At 42.3% G+C, this 18,120-nt stretch overlaps 1 protein-coding gene across 2 annotated transcripts in view; it reads left to right on the forward strand.

The window, feature by feature from the left end:
* Positions 1-1,381: 1,381 nt before the first annotated feature.
* Positions 1,382-18,120, forward strand: part of LOC135506865 (uncharacterized) — a 28,779-nt gene continuing 12,040 nt past the window's right edge. For both annotated transcript variants that reach the window (XR_010450568.1, XM_064926272.1), the window contains exons 1-4: positions 1,382-1,870; positions 2,250-2,380; positions 5,824-5,982; positions 15,330-15,494. Coding sequence is in view for 1 of the 2 variants with exons in the window: in XM_064926272.1 (XP_064782344.1) it covers positions 1,612-1,870; positions 2,250-2,380; positions 5,824-5,982; positions 15,330-15,494 (714 nt within the window). In the remaining variant the exon portion in view is untranslated. The remainder of the gene's footprint in view (positions 1,871-2,249; positions 2,381-5,823; positions 5,983-15,329; positions 15,495-18,120) is intronic.

The raw sequence follows: 18,120 nt of genomic DNA on the forward strand, positions 1-18,120 counted from the left end.
AGGATGGAAAGCCTGATCTGCTGCTGGTTAAAGAGGAGACAATAGAAGATGTACCAGAGAGCATTGATCTGCTGAGTGGACTAAAAATGGGGGAGCAAGGTAAGCGAGACATAGATATAGCCTACATACAGTAATAGATCTTCAATCGGAATAGTGATGCACCTGGTTATTATTTTTTATTCATTCATTCATAAAATGAAATCAATACAATGTATGTTCACATACTAAAACACACATTATAATTTATGAACTTGACCAGGAAATTGACTCCGACTCCATTGGGCCAATGGTGATGACATCACTGAGCAGGCCAGGACCAGAGACGACATAGTGGAGGCAAGTGGGTGGAACAACTAGAAACAGCCAGTCAAACACAAAACAACCAAGCTTAGTCTCCTTGACAACAAGGTGAAGAATATATTTGGTCTGTGGGGACGGGGAGGTGTCGGTATGTGGCGGGAGAGAACAGATTTGGCTAGAGATGTTCCGTCCTGCTCCTATAATTTTGATTCAGAGACTGATGGCACCTCAGGTTAACCCCCTAACAGGTGCTGCCTTCAGCCTGCCTTCTATAGGATCTATCAACTGGAACATGGACCCTGCAACAACACAGACACTCCCTGGCCTTCATCCTCTTCACACTCCCCTAATGTTAAACCAGACCTCAGACAATGCCCGTGGCTCAACACTAAAAGGCTACATAAGACCATTGACAAATTATAGTAAAGTTGATCTGCAGTTACACTGCAAAATTACTTTATTAAAACATTTTGGATGCATTATAGGCCTATATTGTATTGCATTGGGACCAAAGGAGTGGGTGGAGTAGAGTGTTGCTGGCATATAGACCTCAGCCCTCCATGAAATAACACCATATATTGACTCTACAGACTTTAGTGAGTAATCCCAACCCCACTTTTACTTCAACACCTAGAAGTTGTCTCTTTAAGCCAATATGTAATTGAAGGCCTATAGTGTATTGCATTGGGACCAATTGTGTGGGTGGAGAAGAAGGTGTTGCTGGACATGCAGTATAGACCTCAGTCCCACATGAAATAACACCATATAGCTTCTACAGACCCTGGTGAGTAATCTCAACTGCACTTTTACTTCAGCACCTAGAATAGTTCTCTCTAAAAGCCAATATGTATTTAATGTATATTGTATTGCATTGGGGGGACTTATTTGACCTTGGAACATGTTTAAAACCCCAATAAAAAATGAAAATATCACTTAAATATGATCAAATATGAATAATTGTTAATGTTTAGACAATTACGTTTCACATATCATGAATACATATAGGTTATTGATACTTTTCTATTACATGGGGAAATTTTATTTGGAAAATTTATTTGGGAAATTTGCTTAAACCTGTGACCCGGAAGAACTTTTTGGTGTTGCGACAAGGTGCTGGTGTAAACGGTTACCAATATCAATTTCATCGTTAGAGTTTTACTTTAGACGTTTATTGACACCCTGTAATTCAAAATGTGAATAATTTAACTGTATAACAATATATACATACCCCATGTAGTGTTTAATTCGCGTTTGAGACAGGACTTGCTTGAAATGTTATCAAGGTAACGCTAGCTAGCTGCTTAGCTAACAATGGCTAACTGTATGGTTTTTCACACTCAAATAGCCTCCATTATGGAGGTGCTAGCGAATGCAGCCGTGTCAGAGATCTGTAAACTCGTAGACGACGACTATGCAGTGTTTCGTTTGGAAATAACTCAAAGCCAGAAAGAAAACCGGGCTCTGCGGAGGAAACTACAGCTACTGGAACTAAAGGGGTCACGGGAGCGCATCCTCGCAAGTCGTCCCAGAAGTGTCAAGATCCTCGACCGATACAGAGGAATGGGAAGAGGTACATTTTGCAGAATGCCGAAGCTGCGAGGCCTGTCGCCCGGTTCCGCTCTACGCATGTGTGACTTTAGATTTGTTAACCACATACTGTATATGGTTAACCAGAATTGGGTGTTGGATAGTATATAATAATTCCTCAGATTACTTAACTAGATATCTTGCGCAAAGACACTATCATATCCTAACCAGATTCTTAATGTACTACATTTCCTGTTATATACTCATTGAAAACAATGTGATGCATGGAACATAATCAATACATAGTATATCAGGAAGTTATAAGAAGTGTTACCGTACATCCTTGCCAATTTTTGACAGCATCAATAGTATACAATATACCACTAACCTAACCACCTCTTTAACTCCAATCACTCTCTCAGGTGAAGGACATCTCACTGGAGGCCACAGGAGCTTTGTTAAACCAGCGGGACACAATACATGGAGAGTTGACCAATCAATCACTGTTGATGAGGGGAGTGGAATCTCAACCCAGCACCCTATCATGATAGAGGTTAGTGTAATAGTGTTGCAAATGTGTCCCTTTTATTTCAGAAAGGCTCCCCTCAGCTATTCACTTGCATGTACATCCTTATTTATCTGCCAATGCAGAGTTTGTGAGACTTCCCTATGACATTGTTATCCAATTCTTATATGCTGACTACACCGGCCACACGTGTGCGCCTTCGCGCGCATGTTGATTTTGTCCATCCACACCAGACGCGATCAGGACATGCAGTTTGAAATATCAAAGTGAACCAACTATATTAATTTTGGGACAAGTCATTACACTGTGAGGGAAGTGTTATGTTTATGTATCAAATCAATGCTACAAAGTATCGAATCAAGGCTACTTTCTAATAACTAATTGGAAAGGTTCATGCAGATGACTGGCTGATCATGTATGGAGGAATCATCACTATCGCTGTTCCTCAACTTGGCAATACGCTCAGAATATGGGAACCACCGAGGTATCTCAGTTTCAAGGTCTCAACTTGGAGAGAGAGAAAGCCTTGCGAGGTGGTGTGGGGACACTTTGCTGCCTCAGGACTTGGACGACTTGCCTTAGAGCAGAATTCATGGTTCCTTCTATTATCAGAGAATTCTACAGGTGAATGTCAGGCCAGCCGTCTGTGAGCTGAAGCTGAAGTGCTGCTGGGTCATGCAGCAAGACAATGATCCAAAACACACAATCAAGTCTACATGAAAATGGTTACAACACATTTAAAGTTTTGGAATGGCCTAGTCAAAGTCCAGACCTAATCCCAATTGAGATGTGGTGGCAGGACTTGAAACGAGCAGTTCATGCTTGAAAACCCACAAATGTCGCTGAGTTAAAGCGTACAAGAGTTGGCCAAAATTCCTCCACAGCGAGTGATAGGTTGATCAACAACTACAGGAAGCATTTGGTTGGTCATTGCAGTTAAAGGTGGCACAACCAGTTATTGAATTAAGGGGGCAATAACTGTTTCACATAGGGGAATTGGGTGTTGCATAACTTTTTAAAATCAATAAAATAAGTTAAAAAAAATATATAACATTTTACGTGCTATAACTTGGCAAATCCATACATGTGACTGGATGACAACATAATGAGGTTTGTTTCCAACATTAGGTCTGTCTTCCTAAAGAAGTTAAATCCGCTTCATGTTTTGTTTCCTTGTCATGATACTAACGAGTATTGCGATTCTGGTATTGTCCCGGCCCTAGTTTTAGCTTAAAAATAATCGATGCGAATCGGTTTGATTAGAGAACAATTCGATGTGATTCGGTTCGATGCACAAACATTTGTTGCATAAACACATTCATTTTCCATTCTAAATGAAAATCAGCTTCTGATGGAGCTCATGAACTGGGCCTCTCTGAGCTGGAGCTGACTGTATGTCTATGGTGTGTGTGTTTTAGTGGTTCACCAATCCACAATTGCTAATAACCCATCTGCAACCGCCCAACTATATGTGATGAAGTTGAATTCTGAGACCCGACCCTAACCCGCTAATATAGAAAATGCGCTGTAGGCTACAGTCAAAGATGGCGGGAAGATTTTTGGACAGGGGCCTCCCGGGTGGCGCAGTGGTTAAGGGCGCTGTACTGCAGCGCCAGCTGTGCCCCAGGCTCTGTCGTAACCGCCCGCAACCGGGAGGTCCGTGGGGCGACGCACAATTGGCCTAGCGTCGTCCGGGTTAGGGAGGGTTTGGCCGGTAGGGATATCCTTGTCTCATCGCGCACCAGCGACTCCTGTGGCTCGCTAACCGGGGTAGCCAGGTGCACAGTGTTTCCTACGACACATTGGTGTGGCTGTCTTCCAGGTTGGATGTGTGCTGTGTTAAGAAGCAGTGCGGGTAGGTTGGGTTAAGTATTGGAGGATGCATGACTTTCAACCTTCGTCTCTCCCGAGCCCATACGGGAGTTGTAGCGATGAGACAAGATAGTAGCTTCTAACAATTGGATACCACGAAATTGGGGAGAAAGAGGTAAAAAAAACTATTTAAAAAGATTTTTGGACAGGTGGTGCAGGAATCTTTTGACTCATTTAAATATGTTTCTGCTTATAATTTCCGACATTTTGGTAGGCTATTTTGTTTATCAACTTGTCTATAATTAGATACATGCAGCTTCTGTCATGGTATGCTACCCTAGAAGACTGAATAAACCCTTGCTCACCAGCATAATGTCAATAAATAATAGAATGTGGAATGCTTTTTCTGTCATCTCTGCTGCTTTCTGGGAGAAAGTGCAATGTATAAAATAAAAATGGAAATTTTGCACAATCTTTCATATGACAGTTTGTAAGGAAATAGAAAGCTGTGAAAACGATCCAACATGTTTCTGATAAGATTTCAATTCGGCTTGGAGGCATATTTTATGTGGTTGAAATACTATCAGCTTTTATGATGCTGATAAAGATGGCACCTCTGCTGTAGGTCCCTAACTGTGCATTTGCATTCTCTCATGTAACCATACCAAACATGACATACCATTCTAATTTTAGTGTCCCGGATTTACGTTTACTATGTTTCGTCTAGTCTGTGAGATCAGGCTGATGCAGCCTACAGATATAAAAGTATTTAACCCGACCGCCACCCACCCTCCCTTCATCCACACGGATACACCCGTGGGGACTGCGGGTAATGAGCCAACCCCTGCATCACTAGTGTATGTAAAGGATGTATGTCTATTATCTATGTCCTAGGCACCTGATCTGAGCCATAAGGGAGACTAGGTATTTACCACTATCAGAGTGGGGGGGGGGGTGTCAATGTAGCCTATGTTTTTGTCTGCCCACTTCAGTTCTGAAATTACCATCACCCACTAATTAACTTGTCATGTTTGCAGATTAAGTGTTTGAGCTCATAATGTATCAATATTGATCGTTTACAAATTAGCTATGACATATCCAAAGTTGTGCTATGAATTAATTGGCTTTCACCCCCCATCTGAAAAACAAATGCAGTGCGCCAGATTGCTGTCCTTGTTCTGAAATGGTTAACTTTACCCAGTATATCTAAAAATGACCATATACACTGATTGTTTGAAGCAAAACTACTAAAACTATTGCTGATGGTGAACCTGAACAATCGAAACTCAGATCTATTGTAAGCCCCCGTTCAGCAGCTTAACTAGGCTACTGATATTTCCTGGGGTTGTTCGGCATGCAAGCTGACTTGTAGACCAATGACTGCCAACACGGGTACATTCTTAGTTCGACACTGAAGAGAGGACGCATCGGTCGTGACAAAAGAGTAGGTATGGTAAGGTAGAAAGACAGTAACATGTTAGTGAATCTGCGATTTTTAATGTTTGAATGGACTTTCTGACCGACGCGTTGACCGACCAATGGGTGCGGATCAATGCAATTGTATCTGAAACATTTTCATTGGGACCGATGCGTTTTGGTTGAATAGTTATATCCCTACCGATTCTAGTCATGAATTATAACCTCTCTTCTTGTATCAGTCTGCAGGTCCTGGGGTCAAGCATGAGAGGTCTGAACGAGAGCCACAACACATTAGAGACATCCAGACTGTAGCAGCGGTTGGAGTGATGCCCCCTGTAGACACTGAGGGCCTTGCCACCGCCGTGCCCCAGCCCAGGACCCGAAGCAGCATCACGGAGGTCAGTGGAACGCCGAACGCCGTCCTCAAGTCAGAGACCGACACAGAGACTTTAACTGTAACACAAAGGCTCTTACACACAGGATCTGACCACAGATCAGACCCAGAGAGACTGGGGCCACTGGGCTGTCCTGCTCCCGGCTCAGAGTATTTACTTTACGGTAACTCGAGCGTGAGGATGGTTCATTCCCATCCAGACTCAGGTGACGTGTTAGAGACTGGTAATGATCCATCTTGTTCTTACACTACAGAGATGGACCCTGGCAACATATCCTTGGGTTTAGAGACACAGACTGATCTGTCTACAGGGGACTGGAACCGGTACAGTAGTAGTGTATACTCTGAAGGGTGCCTAGCTAAAAAAGGGGAGGGTTTAGTTTTAGATGAGGTGACTGTGAAAGTGGAGGGCGACATTCCTCCCACATGGAATGCAGATAGTCACCTAGGAGACAAAAACTCACAGGGCAGAGGTTTCATAGATTACAGAGGAAGCTTAGAGACCAATCCAAATGTCATGACCCACTCCCTTTTACCCGCGCTCAGGGATCACGACCCAGTGTCCACGTCGATGGGGCATTCCAATTCACACAGCCGCATCATTTTCGATCCGGTATTGAACTCAAACGACAAGGCTAGAGCTCAGGCGCAGGGAGGGGAAGCCACATCAGGCAGTACTAAAGAGAAACGGTTCCTCTGCATGTTCTGTAAGAAAGGCTTCAGCTGCCCCCAGACAGTGGAGATCCACCAGAGGGTCCACACAGGGGAGAAACCCTTCAGCTGTACCCAGTGTCCTATGCGCTTCACACAGGCTGGTGACCTGAAGAGGCACCACAGGGTCCACACAGGGGAGAAACCCTACAGTTGCCCGCAGTGTCACATCCACTTCACCCAGGCTAGCAGCCTGAAGAGGCACCTGAAGGTCCACACAGGAGAAAGGCTTTTCACCTGTACACACTGCGGGAAGAGGTTCTCAGAGAGGAGCATCCTCAGGATACACCAGCAGAAAAACCATTCCACAAAATAAACCATTCCAATGTATAGTTTAAGTTTAGATCAAACCCTGCATTAAAGACAAAGATGTATTGTCAGTGTTGTCCGCAGAAAATATCCACTGATGTATTTGGAAGAATGAGAGTAACAGATTTCAGTGTTGAATATTCCTGAATAGAATATTACATCCAGACATTGTATGATATATGAGCCTAAAAAGTCTAACATATATTGTGTTTGTACTTTGTAGGCTATATGATGTTCAAATGCCCATTTCATTACTTCCATTCAACTACTTTAAAAAAAAGTCATTTGTTAGAAAAATGTATGCAGTTTATCAACTTCATGCAGATCTTTTGTTGAGGCATGTGGTTTTCATATGGTGTATTTAAACCTTTTTTATATTTAGTAAACACAAAATGGGACTTTTCATTCTAAGACATTCTTTAATATACATCACATCTGACCTCACCCTATTCTGCATACACCCAACAGTGCTTTATAACCATTATACACTTACTAAATATACCTACACACTAACAAACACCCCGTAGTCTATTAGACCAACAAACACCCCGTAGTCTATTAGACCAACAAACACCCCGTAGTCTATTAGACCAACAAACACCCCGTAGTCTATTAGACCAACAAACACCCCGTAGTCTATTAGACCAACACACACCCTGTAGTCTATTAGAAAGGACAATGCCTACCTCGAAAACAAGGTAGATCAGATGGAGAACTAGAGTAGACGTAGTAATATCCGTGTGGTGGGATTGAAACAGGACAGCGAGGGCCGTGACCCGGTCCGTTTCTTCACACAATGGATCCCGGAGGTCCTAGGCATAATCCACTACACCAAGCCGCTGGAAATCGAACGCGCCCATAGAACATCAGTGCCGAAACCCCGGCCAGATGAGCCCCCACGAGCCGTCCTAATCAGGTTCCTCCGTTTCCAAGACAGAGAGAAGATACTGCAACTCGCAAGAGCCAAAGGGGACATCACCATCGATGGAAAGAGGGTCAGCCTTTTCCCAGATATGAGCGCGGATCTCGCCAGACGTCGCAAGCAGTTGAGACCTGCCGCCAAAGCACTGAAGGAGAAGAACATCACTGGCTACCTCATCCACCCTGCGCGGATTAAAGTTCAGTACAAAGGCCGAAGCCATCTCTTCAACACACCGGGAGAAGTGCACACTTTTCTCAAACTGAGCAAATTCTGAGCCAGGACGGTCTCTCTGGGGGATAAAATGCAGTTCGTTTGTTTTCTCTTATCCGGATTGAACTGCTGGTATCTCCCGGTCACTATAATTGATTTGTACATTTTCAACTAACCGTATCTTTCCGGGGTGAGTTCATATTACATTTACAGGAGAGTATATTTTGGTTTAGTCCATATCCACTAGGTGAAGCAATAAGTGGGCTTAGGCCCACTGCTTTCCCCCTCATTTATGTTAATCTTTCGAAAAGAGACTCAAGCAGCCCTTACCGTGGGCAGTAAATATTCAGCCATAAATATCCATTCTCAACGTTTGTTTTCAACTTAGAGAGCTCGCAGGTTTTAGTTTACGCCAAGGTTTAGCTAGTTAGAGCAAGATGGAAAGCGAGCAGCAACGTATCTCTACAAGTGTATTCATGTTTGATTGTTGGGATTGTTGTTTTAGTTTGACAATCGGGGTGGGTGGGATTTTTATTATTTTTTTCTTCCTTTTTTCTATGTTTGTTTCCTTCCTAAAGAGACACAGGTCACTTTTGTGCTCAAACCAAAGTTGAAACATTTCCTAATTATCTGCATATGATAGATTTCTATTCAATTACATATTTGAAACCCAACCTATGCTTAATCCACTAAAATATGTCACATTCAACGTAAAAGGTCTTAAGAAATTAAAGGCTGACATTGTGTTTTTACAAGAAACACATCTTACAGCCAGTGAACACAAGAAATTGAAGAGGAAATGGGTAGGACAAGTTTTTGCATCCTCTTTTAACTCCAAAGCAAGAGGAACTGCAATTTTGATAAGTAGACACATCCCCTTCTGCGTCAACAACACCATCTCTGATCCCCCTGGCAGGTTTGTTTTGGTGCAGGGGCATATGTTTTCAGAGTCTTGGACCCTATTGAATATTTATGCTCCTAACTTCGATGACCATATGTTTATTCAGAATGAATTCCTTCAGGTCGCTCAAGCACCACCAGGATGGCTACTGGTTGGAGGAGATTTACATTTTTGCTTGGATACAGTTTTTGATAGGTCTTCTGATAAACCCTCACTTCTTACCAAAGCCGGCAAGCTCACCATGTCATTCATGAAAGATCTCAATTTACTAGACATCTGGAGACAGTTGCACCCACAGGATAGGGACTACTCTTTTTATTCACACCCACACAAGACACACACGTATAGATAACTTTTTACTTTTGACACAACTGTTTCATAGAGTGTGAGATGTTGAGTATCTCCCCTGATTGGTTAGTGACCATTCTCCTCTGGTATTATCAATCTCCATTCCTACCAAGGTAAATGGAGCATATAGATGGAGACTAAATTCTACACTCCAAAAGCAACCTGACTTGTGTGCATTCATCAAAGAGCAGATCAATATTTTTACTTTGACAAACAAACCCCCTGCTCCTGACAGCTTCATTCTTTGGGACACATTGAAGGCCTACCTGAGGGGACAGATTATTTCCTATACTAAAGGGCTGAAGAGAAAACACGGTGCGGAACTGAGTGCCCTTGAATCTGAAATCTCAGAGCTAGAGAAAACCTACCAAAGATGCCCGACTAAAGATCTATACAGGCTTTTGGTAAATAAAAAACTTAAATATAATATTCTGAACACATATCAAGTTGAGAGGGCCATCACTAAATCAAAACGGCGTTATTACAAGCTTGGAGAGAAAGCTCACAAAGTATTGGCATGGCAACTGAAAGCAGAGGAAAGTAAGAGGACAATTAATGCCATAGAAACTCTTACTAATGAGATCTTTCGACCCTACTGAAATTAATAATACTTTTAAGAAATACTATTAAGACCTCTACACTTCCCAATCAAGCGACGATCTATCAGAGATCGACTCCTTTCTCTTCTCTCTCAATCTCCCATGCCTGTCAGGGGAAGACAGCGAGCGCCTGAGTGAACACTTCTCAGTTCCTGAATTGTTGGAGGCCATCAAATCCTTACCTTCTAATAAATCTCCTGGGGAGGATGGCTTCCCTCCAGAGTTCTATAAAGAGTTTAGGGAGCTGTTGGTCCCCTACCTTATGGAGGTACTTAAAAAAGCCAGAGAAGACAACTGCTTTCCAGAGTCCTTCTCTCAAGCAGTGATTACTGTAATCCACAAGAAAGGGAAAACCCCGCTAAAGTGTGCCTCTTATAGACCAATCTCTCTCCTTAACACAGATTGTAAACTGGTCACCAAGATGCTATCTAAGAGACTGGAGTCATGTCTTCCCCTGTTGGTCAACCCAGATCAGACTGGCTTCATAATTAATAGATTGTTAACAAAAACAAAATACCTAGTGTCGCAGTCTCTCCTTCGATGCTGAAAAGGCCTTTGATAGGGTTGAATGGTCATACCTCTTTCGCGTCTTGGAAAAGTTTGGTTTAGGTACCGTGTTTGTAAATTTGATATAATCACTCTACAAATCCCCTAAAGCTAGGATTGCTACCAATGGGATTACTTCCTCCTCTTTCCCTCTTTATAGGGGGAACATACAAGGTTGCCCAATTAGCCCCCACCTCTTTGCCCTCGCCATCGAACCATTGGCTGAGGCTATTAGAACGTGCCCTGACATACATGGCTTTGAGGTGGGCCCCCATACCCATAAATTATCGCTCTTCGCGGACAACCTTATCTTATTTCTAACAAACCCAGAACACTCCGTCTCTCACTTGCAGATCCTACTACAGTGTTATAGTTCTTTCTCTGGATATAAGGTCAATTTTGATAAAAGCGAATCTTACCGTTTTCTGTCTTTGACTATACCATCAAGCACAAGTTTCCTTTTAGATGGTCGCCTATGGGCTTCACATATTTGGGCATAATGGTGGATGGTAATCTGAACAACCTGGCCAGTTTGTTGCAAAAGGTGGAGGTTGACCTTTGTAAATGGATGGACTTACCTCTCACTCTACTGGGTAGAATCAATGTAATTAAAATGAATGTCCTGCCCAGATTTCTATATCTGTTTCAATCTCTCCCTATCCCTGTTCCTATCCCTGTTCCCGCAGCATTCCCTCTCTCGACAAGCTGACCAGACGGTTTATCTGGCACGGCAAAACCCCTAGGGTTGGCCTGGATAAACTGACCCTTGATTACAGTCAAGGAGGCTTAAACCTCTCCAATTTTAGAATGTACTACTGGGCTGCACAGTCTAGGTTTCTGGCTCAGAGGTTTGACAATGGTCCCTCTCCCTCATGGTTGAACATTGAAAAGCTTGAGGTAAATGATGACACTGGGGCTTTATTGTTTTACAAATGGGACAGAAAATCTATAAAAACCATCACAGGCAACCCTTTAATCATACATTCTGTCCTGGCATGGTGCAAACTGCATGAGCTGTTCGGACGAGAGGGATTCCTTTCCCCTAAAACCCCTTTATGGAACAATAGATTGATCCCTATGTTTTTCCAGAATAGTAACTTTAAACCATGGTCTGATAAGTGGATCACTCTTCTGGAACATTGTTATGAGGAGGGAGTTCTTATGTCTTTTGATCAGCTGAAACAGAAATACCATTTGCCTAACAGGGACTTCTTTAGCTACCTACAACTACGAAACTTTATTAGGGTGACTCTCAAGGGACAATGGAACCTACCTAAGATGTCACCTATTGAACAACTCTGCCACGCAGACCAACCACTGTTCAAGACCATTTCCCGTGTATACGATGCTCTTATGTCAGGACTAACACTGCCTGGGCTAGATAAACCCCGACTTAGATGGGAAAAAGATCTGAGTATTGATCTTGATGAGGACCTATGGAGTGACCTATGCAGGGATGGTGTTACATCCACATTGAACTCCAGATACAGACTGATTCAGTTTAATTTCCTCCATCAGCTCTATATCACCCCATCTAGACTGCACAAGTTCAACCCAGATTGCCAAGAAATGGCGATTGCCAAGAAATGTATTGCCTTGAAATGGAAATTGGATTCCTCCCTGCCAGTTGCAATGTGGCTATCGGAAGTTAATAGTTGTATCCCTTTGGAGAAAATCACTTACTGCTTGAGGTATAAGTTAGACATTTTACAGAATTTGGCAACCTTTTGACTATATGGAGAATCTCCCCCCACATCCCATTGATTGAATCTATATATAATCCTCACATAATGTTTCACACGTAATGTATAATATGTAGCCTACGCAGGTGATCCAATGTCTCGTTATTCTTTTTTTCTTATTGTATATTTGTATATATAATTATTAATAGGGTGTTTGTTAGTCTAACAAACTACATGGTGTGTTAGTGTACTAGACTACAGGGTGTTTGTTGGTCTAATAGACTACAGGGTGTTTGTTGGTCTAATAGACTACAGGGTGTTTGTTAGTCTAATAGACTACATGGTGTGTTAGTGTACTAGACTACAGGGTGTTTGTTAGTCTAACACACCATGTAGTCTATTAGACCAACAAACACCCTGTAGTCTATTAGACCAACAAACACCCTGTAGTCTATTAGGCCAACAAACACCCTGTAGTCTATTAGGCCAACAAACACCCTGTAGTCGATTAGACCAACAAACACCCTGTAGTCGATTAGACCAACAAACACCCTGTAGTCGATTAGACCAACAAACACCCTGTAGTCGATTAGACCAACAAACACCCTGTAGTCGATTAGACCAACAAACACCCTGTAGTCGATTAGACCAACAAACACCCTGTAGTCGATTAGACCAACAAACACCCTGTAGTCGATTAGACCAACAAACACCCTGTAGTCGATTAGACCAACAAACACCCTGTAGTCGATTAGACCAACAAACACCCTGTAGTCGATTAGACCAACAAACACCCTGTAGTCGATTAGACCAACAAACACCCTGTAGTCGATTAGACCAACAAACACCCTGTAGTCGATTAGACCAACAAATACCCTGTAGTCTATTAGACCAACAAACACCCTGTAGTCTATTAGACCAACAAACACCCTGTAGTCTAGTACACTAACACACCATGTAGTCTGTTAGACTAACAAACACCCTGAAGTCTATTACACTAACAAACAATCTGTAGTCTATTAGACAACAAACACCCTGTAGTCTATTACACTAACAAACACCTACTGATGCTGACTTAACTAATCATAGCTGACTTATTATTTTACCCACATTATCCTATTTATGTCCACCATGATGGGTTTAACAACAATTTAGTCATTCTGTAACAACATTGAAGTCATTCTGTCACTACAGTATAGGACTCAAACGTTGTTGGGATGGGTAACTCTCCGGGCCATACTTGCAAAAATGAGAAAAAGTTCAAGGTTAAGTTTAAGCGACCACCTGATGAGGTTAGTAGGTTATCATAGGGCTAAATCTGCAAGCTTATGTACAGTGGGGCAAAAAAGTATTTAGTCAGCCACCAATTGTGCAAGTTCTCCCACTTAAAAAGATGAGAGGCCTGTGATTTTCATCATAGGTACACTTCAACTATGACAGACAAAATTAGAAAAAAATTCCAGAAAATCACATTGTAGGATTTTTAATGAATTTATTGGCAATTTATGGTGGAAAATAAGTATTTGGTCACCTACAAACAAGCAAGATTTCTGGCTCTCACAGACCGGTAACTTCTTCTTTTAAGAGGCTCCTCTGTCCTCCACTCGTTACCTGTATTAATGGCACCTGTTTGAACTTGGTATCAGTATAAAAGACACCTGTCCACAACCTCAAACAGTCACACTCCAAACTCCACTATGGCCAAGACCAAAGAGCTGTCAAAGGACACCAGAAACAAAAATTGTAGACAGTCACCAGGCTGGGAAGACTGAATCTGCAATAGGTAAGCAGCTTGGTTTGAAGAAATCAACTGTGGGAGCAATTATTAGGAAATGGAAGACACACAAGACCACTGATAATCTCCCTCGATCTGGGGCTCCACACAAGATCTCACCCCGTGGGGTCAAAATGATCACAAGAATGGTGAGCAAAAATCCCAGAACCACACGGGGGGACCTAGTGAATGACCTGCAGAGAGCTGGGACCAAAGTAATAAAGCCTACCATCAGTAACACACTATGCCGCCAGGGACTCAAATCCTGCAGTGCCAGACGTGTCCCCCTGCTTAAGCCAGTACATGTCCAGGCCCGTCTGAAGTTAGCTAGAGAGCATTTGGATGACCCAGAAGAAGATTGGGAGAATGTCAGATGAAACCAAAATATAACTTTTTGGTAAAAACTCAACTCGTCGTCTTTGGAGGACAAAGAATGCTGAGTTGCATCCAAAGAACACCATACCTACTGTGAAGCATGGGGGTGGAAACATTATGCTTTGGGGCTGTTTTTCTGCAAAGGGACCAGGACGACTGATCTGTGTAAAAGAAAGAATGAATGGGGCCATGTATCGTGAGATTTTGAGTGAAAACCTCCTTCCATCAGCAAGGGCATTGAAGGTGAAACGTGGCTGGGTCTTTCAGCATGACAATGATCCCAAACACACCGCACAGGCAGCGAAGGAGTGGCTTCGTAAGAAGCATTTCAAGGTCCTGGAGTGGCCAGCCAGTCTCCAGATCTCAACCCCATAGAAAATCTTTGGAGGGAGTTGAAAGTCCGGGTTGCCCAGCAACAGCCCCAAAACATCACTGCTCTAGAGGAGATCTGCATGGAGGAATGGGCCAAAATACCAGCAACAGTGTGTGAAAACCTTGTGAAGACTTACAGAAAATGTTTGACCTCTGTCATTGCCAACAAAGGGTATATAACAAAGTATTGAAATAAACTTTTGTTATTGACCAAATACTTATTTTCCACCATAATTTTCAAATACATTCTGTAAAGATCCTACAATGTGATTTCCTGGATTTTTTTTTTCTTCTCATTTTGTCTGTCATAGTTGAAGTGTACCTATGATAAAAATTACAGGCCTCTCATCTTTTTAAGTTGGAGAACTTGCACAATTGGTGGCTGACTAAATAATTTTTTGCCCCACTGTAATGGGAACAGCTAACATGTAGACTTTGCTCAGGTGCCACTACGTCAACGACTTTAATTGGCTGTTGCTTAAACTTAACCTTGAACTTAAACCTTTTCTAATGTTCGTAAGTATTGCCCCAACATGTTGAAAGTGTGTTTATTATACGTGTGTCGGACTGTGTGTGTAATCTGTATCACCTGTCACTTCCAGGAGGAGGAGGGTCCAGAGGTGCTGCTGGTGAAGGAGGAGGGGTGTGAGGAGAGTCTGGGGAACCCTGAGGGGACCATGGTCATGGAGGACAACCAGACTACACCTCCTCCTGAAACCACAGAGGAACCAACTGAGCAGCACAGGACCACATGCAGTCTCACTGAGGTGAGCCAACTGTAAACTACTGTCTGAATGGTATTAGGTCAGGGCCCGTATCCACAAAGCCTCTGAGAATGAGTGCCGATCTAGGATCAGTTTTGCCTTTGAGATCATAATAACTCTATGTAGACAGGTGGGGACAAGGGCCCGTAGTTATCTAACTGCCTGAAAATTCTCAGTGACACAAATTTGGTCCTACTTTTACGCATAGGAGTAAGAGCATGTTATCAACATTCCTATGACTTAAAAGTACTCATATCTCAGGGTGTATTTAAGAGAGCTCAATAGGTGTCTTAACCTGTTAGGAGTTGCCAGAAGTTGCCACTTTACCCTTCTTGGCAACAGTGATGATTTGGGTCCATCACATACCGTCAAACCCAGCTGGCACTTAAAGCACCTCAAATCAAAGGTTCATTTTCCCACCACTCTATGCCAGATAATTTTTTAAAAACATGCTGCCGTCATCCAATTCGCTGGTTTTCCGGTAGTTGTTGGCGTCATTGATTATGCCCACATCAAAACCATTGCCCTCCATAGATGAGGACACATTCATCAATCAAAAGCGGTACCACAGTATTAACACCAAAGTGTTTTTTTTTTAATGCAGACTATAAGATTCTTGATGTTGTAGCCAACTGGCCTGGGTCTTCACGACTCCAGAGTGCTCAGTGAGAGCGGCCTCAACATGCTGTTTGAGCGCAATGTTGTTCCTTTGGACGTCACTGTCTTTGGTGATGGGGGTACCCCCAGATAAGGTGGCTGCTAAACCCCTTTTCTATGACCTCTCCCCGGGGCTCAGCTCACTTATAACAGGTGAGGCAATAGGCCAAACATTTAATTTACTAGGCTACAGAATACAGTGGGCTTTATCTCAGTGTAATTAAAACTTGAATCCACATAAAATGACATGTAAATATTGTTTTATCTGAGGGATCACACGGAGCCTGGTAGAAAGGGGAATAGGCCAGTGGAAGAGGAGATTTCATGTTCTCCATGGAGAGGTGCGTCACAGCCCAAGCAAGGATGGTCTGTCGCATAATAATGGCTTCTTCAATATTGAACGACATCTGCAAACTACGGCTCATCCGTCTACCTCCCGACGATGGACAATCTGAAACTGACGATGACAACAGTGACTATGGCGATGATGATGCAAGCCCCAGTGCCATAGGTGAACAGGGAACGCTTTTCCACCAGCACTTTACCAACCTTCACTTTAGGTAGGCTCGCATAAATCTCCACACTTCGTTTTGTCAGCGCAGGAGAATGGTCTCGTAGAACCCAATATCTAGCTACAGAACATTAAGCTATTGGAATGGGAGAGCATCATGCAGGGTTGGGCAGGTTACTTTCTAAATGTAATCCGTTAGTTACTAGTTACCTGTCCAAAATCGTAATCAGTAACGTAATTTTTGGATTACCCAAACTCAGTAACGTAATCTGATTACACAGTTACTTTTAGATGACTTTCCCCTTAAGAGTTAATAGAAGAAGACAATGTATGTTAGCAATTGAACCACATCTATTGCAGGATAAAGCAATGTTAAAGTTTACATATCTGGCCATATATGGATGTGAAATTTTATTTTACGGATACATTATGTAGGCTTCTTCTAACCCACCACTTTCTACTACATATAACAATTCGATTAAATTATATCTTTACATTAAAAACCAAAGTCTATCAGAATTACAGTCATTCCAATAAATGTTATACCCCTTTATCTTCAAGAATAGGACTTGGAAATTTGGAAGTATAGATTTGCCAAATTGTTTTACCTGAGCATAACCCCCAAAATAAGGACTTATTAGCCAGCCCTACTATGTTTGATTTTGTTGTCATGGAGGACTGATTGGGCTCATTGATTCGAGTTGAAAAATTAAAAGCTGTGCTCATGGAATGGCATGCTTTGAGCGCTACTGAAAAGTTATATTTACATGTGAAAAATTAATGCCTTATGCTGCATTTGTATTGGCCTATTGTTTAATTTTTTGTTGGTGACACTTTGATTCGTTGATAATATGCAGCTGTTTAAAGGGCAAATCCACAGAATAACAAAATGGTTGCCCAGCCTCGGTTTTGGTAAAAAAGCTGCGGGATGGGCCTGGCGAAATGTAACCACTGTCAGATTAATAGACAGAGCTACGGATGCAAGGACTGACCATCAATGATATCAACCATGTTATGAGGCATTAGTGTTTGTTTACATTTACAATGTTTGCAAACATTGGAGAAAAACAAGCTTATATTTGGGCTTTTCATGGAGTGTGACAGTTGAACTAAGCTCATGAGGCATTTATAAGTTATATTCTTTAAGAATAAATGGATATCTATATATATCCATTGAAAGTTAAAAAATTGATGTTGCAACTACAGATTGCCCCTATAAGTCTGTCAAAAGTGTGCGAGTTTGAGCATATGTCCATTAGGCCTATGGATTTATTTATTTTATCAGCATGAATTAGATTGAGCAATATAAGCCCCAATTGTATTCCATAGGCTGGGATCCACACTATGCAGCTGTTGCAAGAGCGCATTTTCTCACTGGCTGTCTACTGGTTTCAAAAACAATGATTGATAGGCAGCTTAAAGCCATAGCTTGGACTGTAGCCTACAAAAGGCCTATTCCTG

The sequence above is a fragment of the Oncorhynchus masou genome, chromosome 20 (genome assembly GCF_036934945.1).
Source record: "Oncorhynchus masou masou isolate Uvic2021 chromosome 20, UVic_Omas_1.1, whole genome shotgun sequence".
NCBI classification, from domain to species: domain Eukaryota; kingdom Metazoa; phylum Chordata; class Actinopteri; order Salmoniformes; family Salmonidae; genus Oncorhynchus; species Oncorhynchus masou.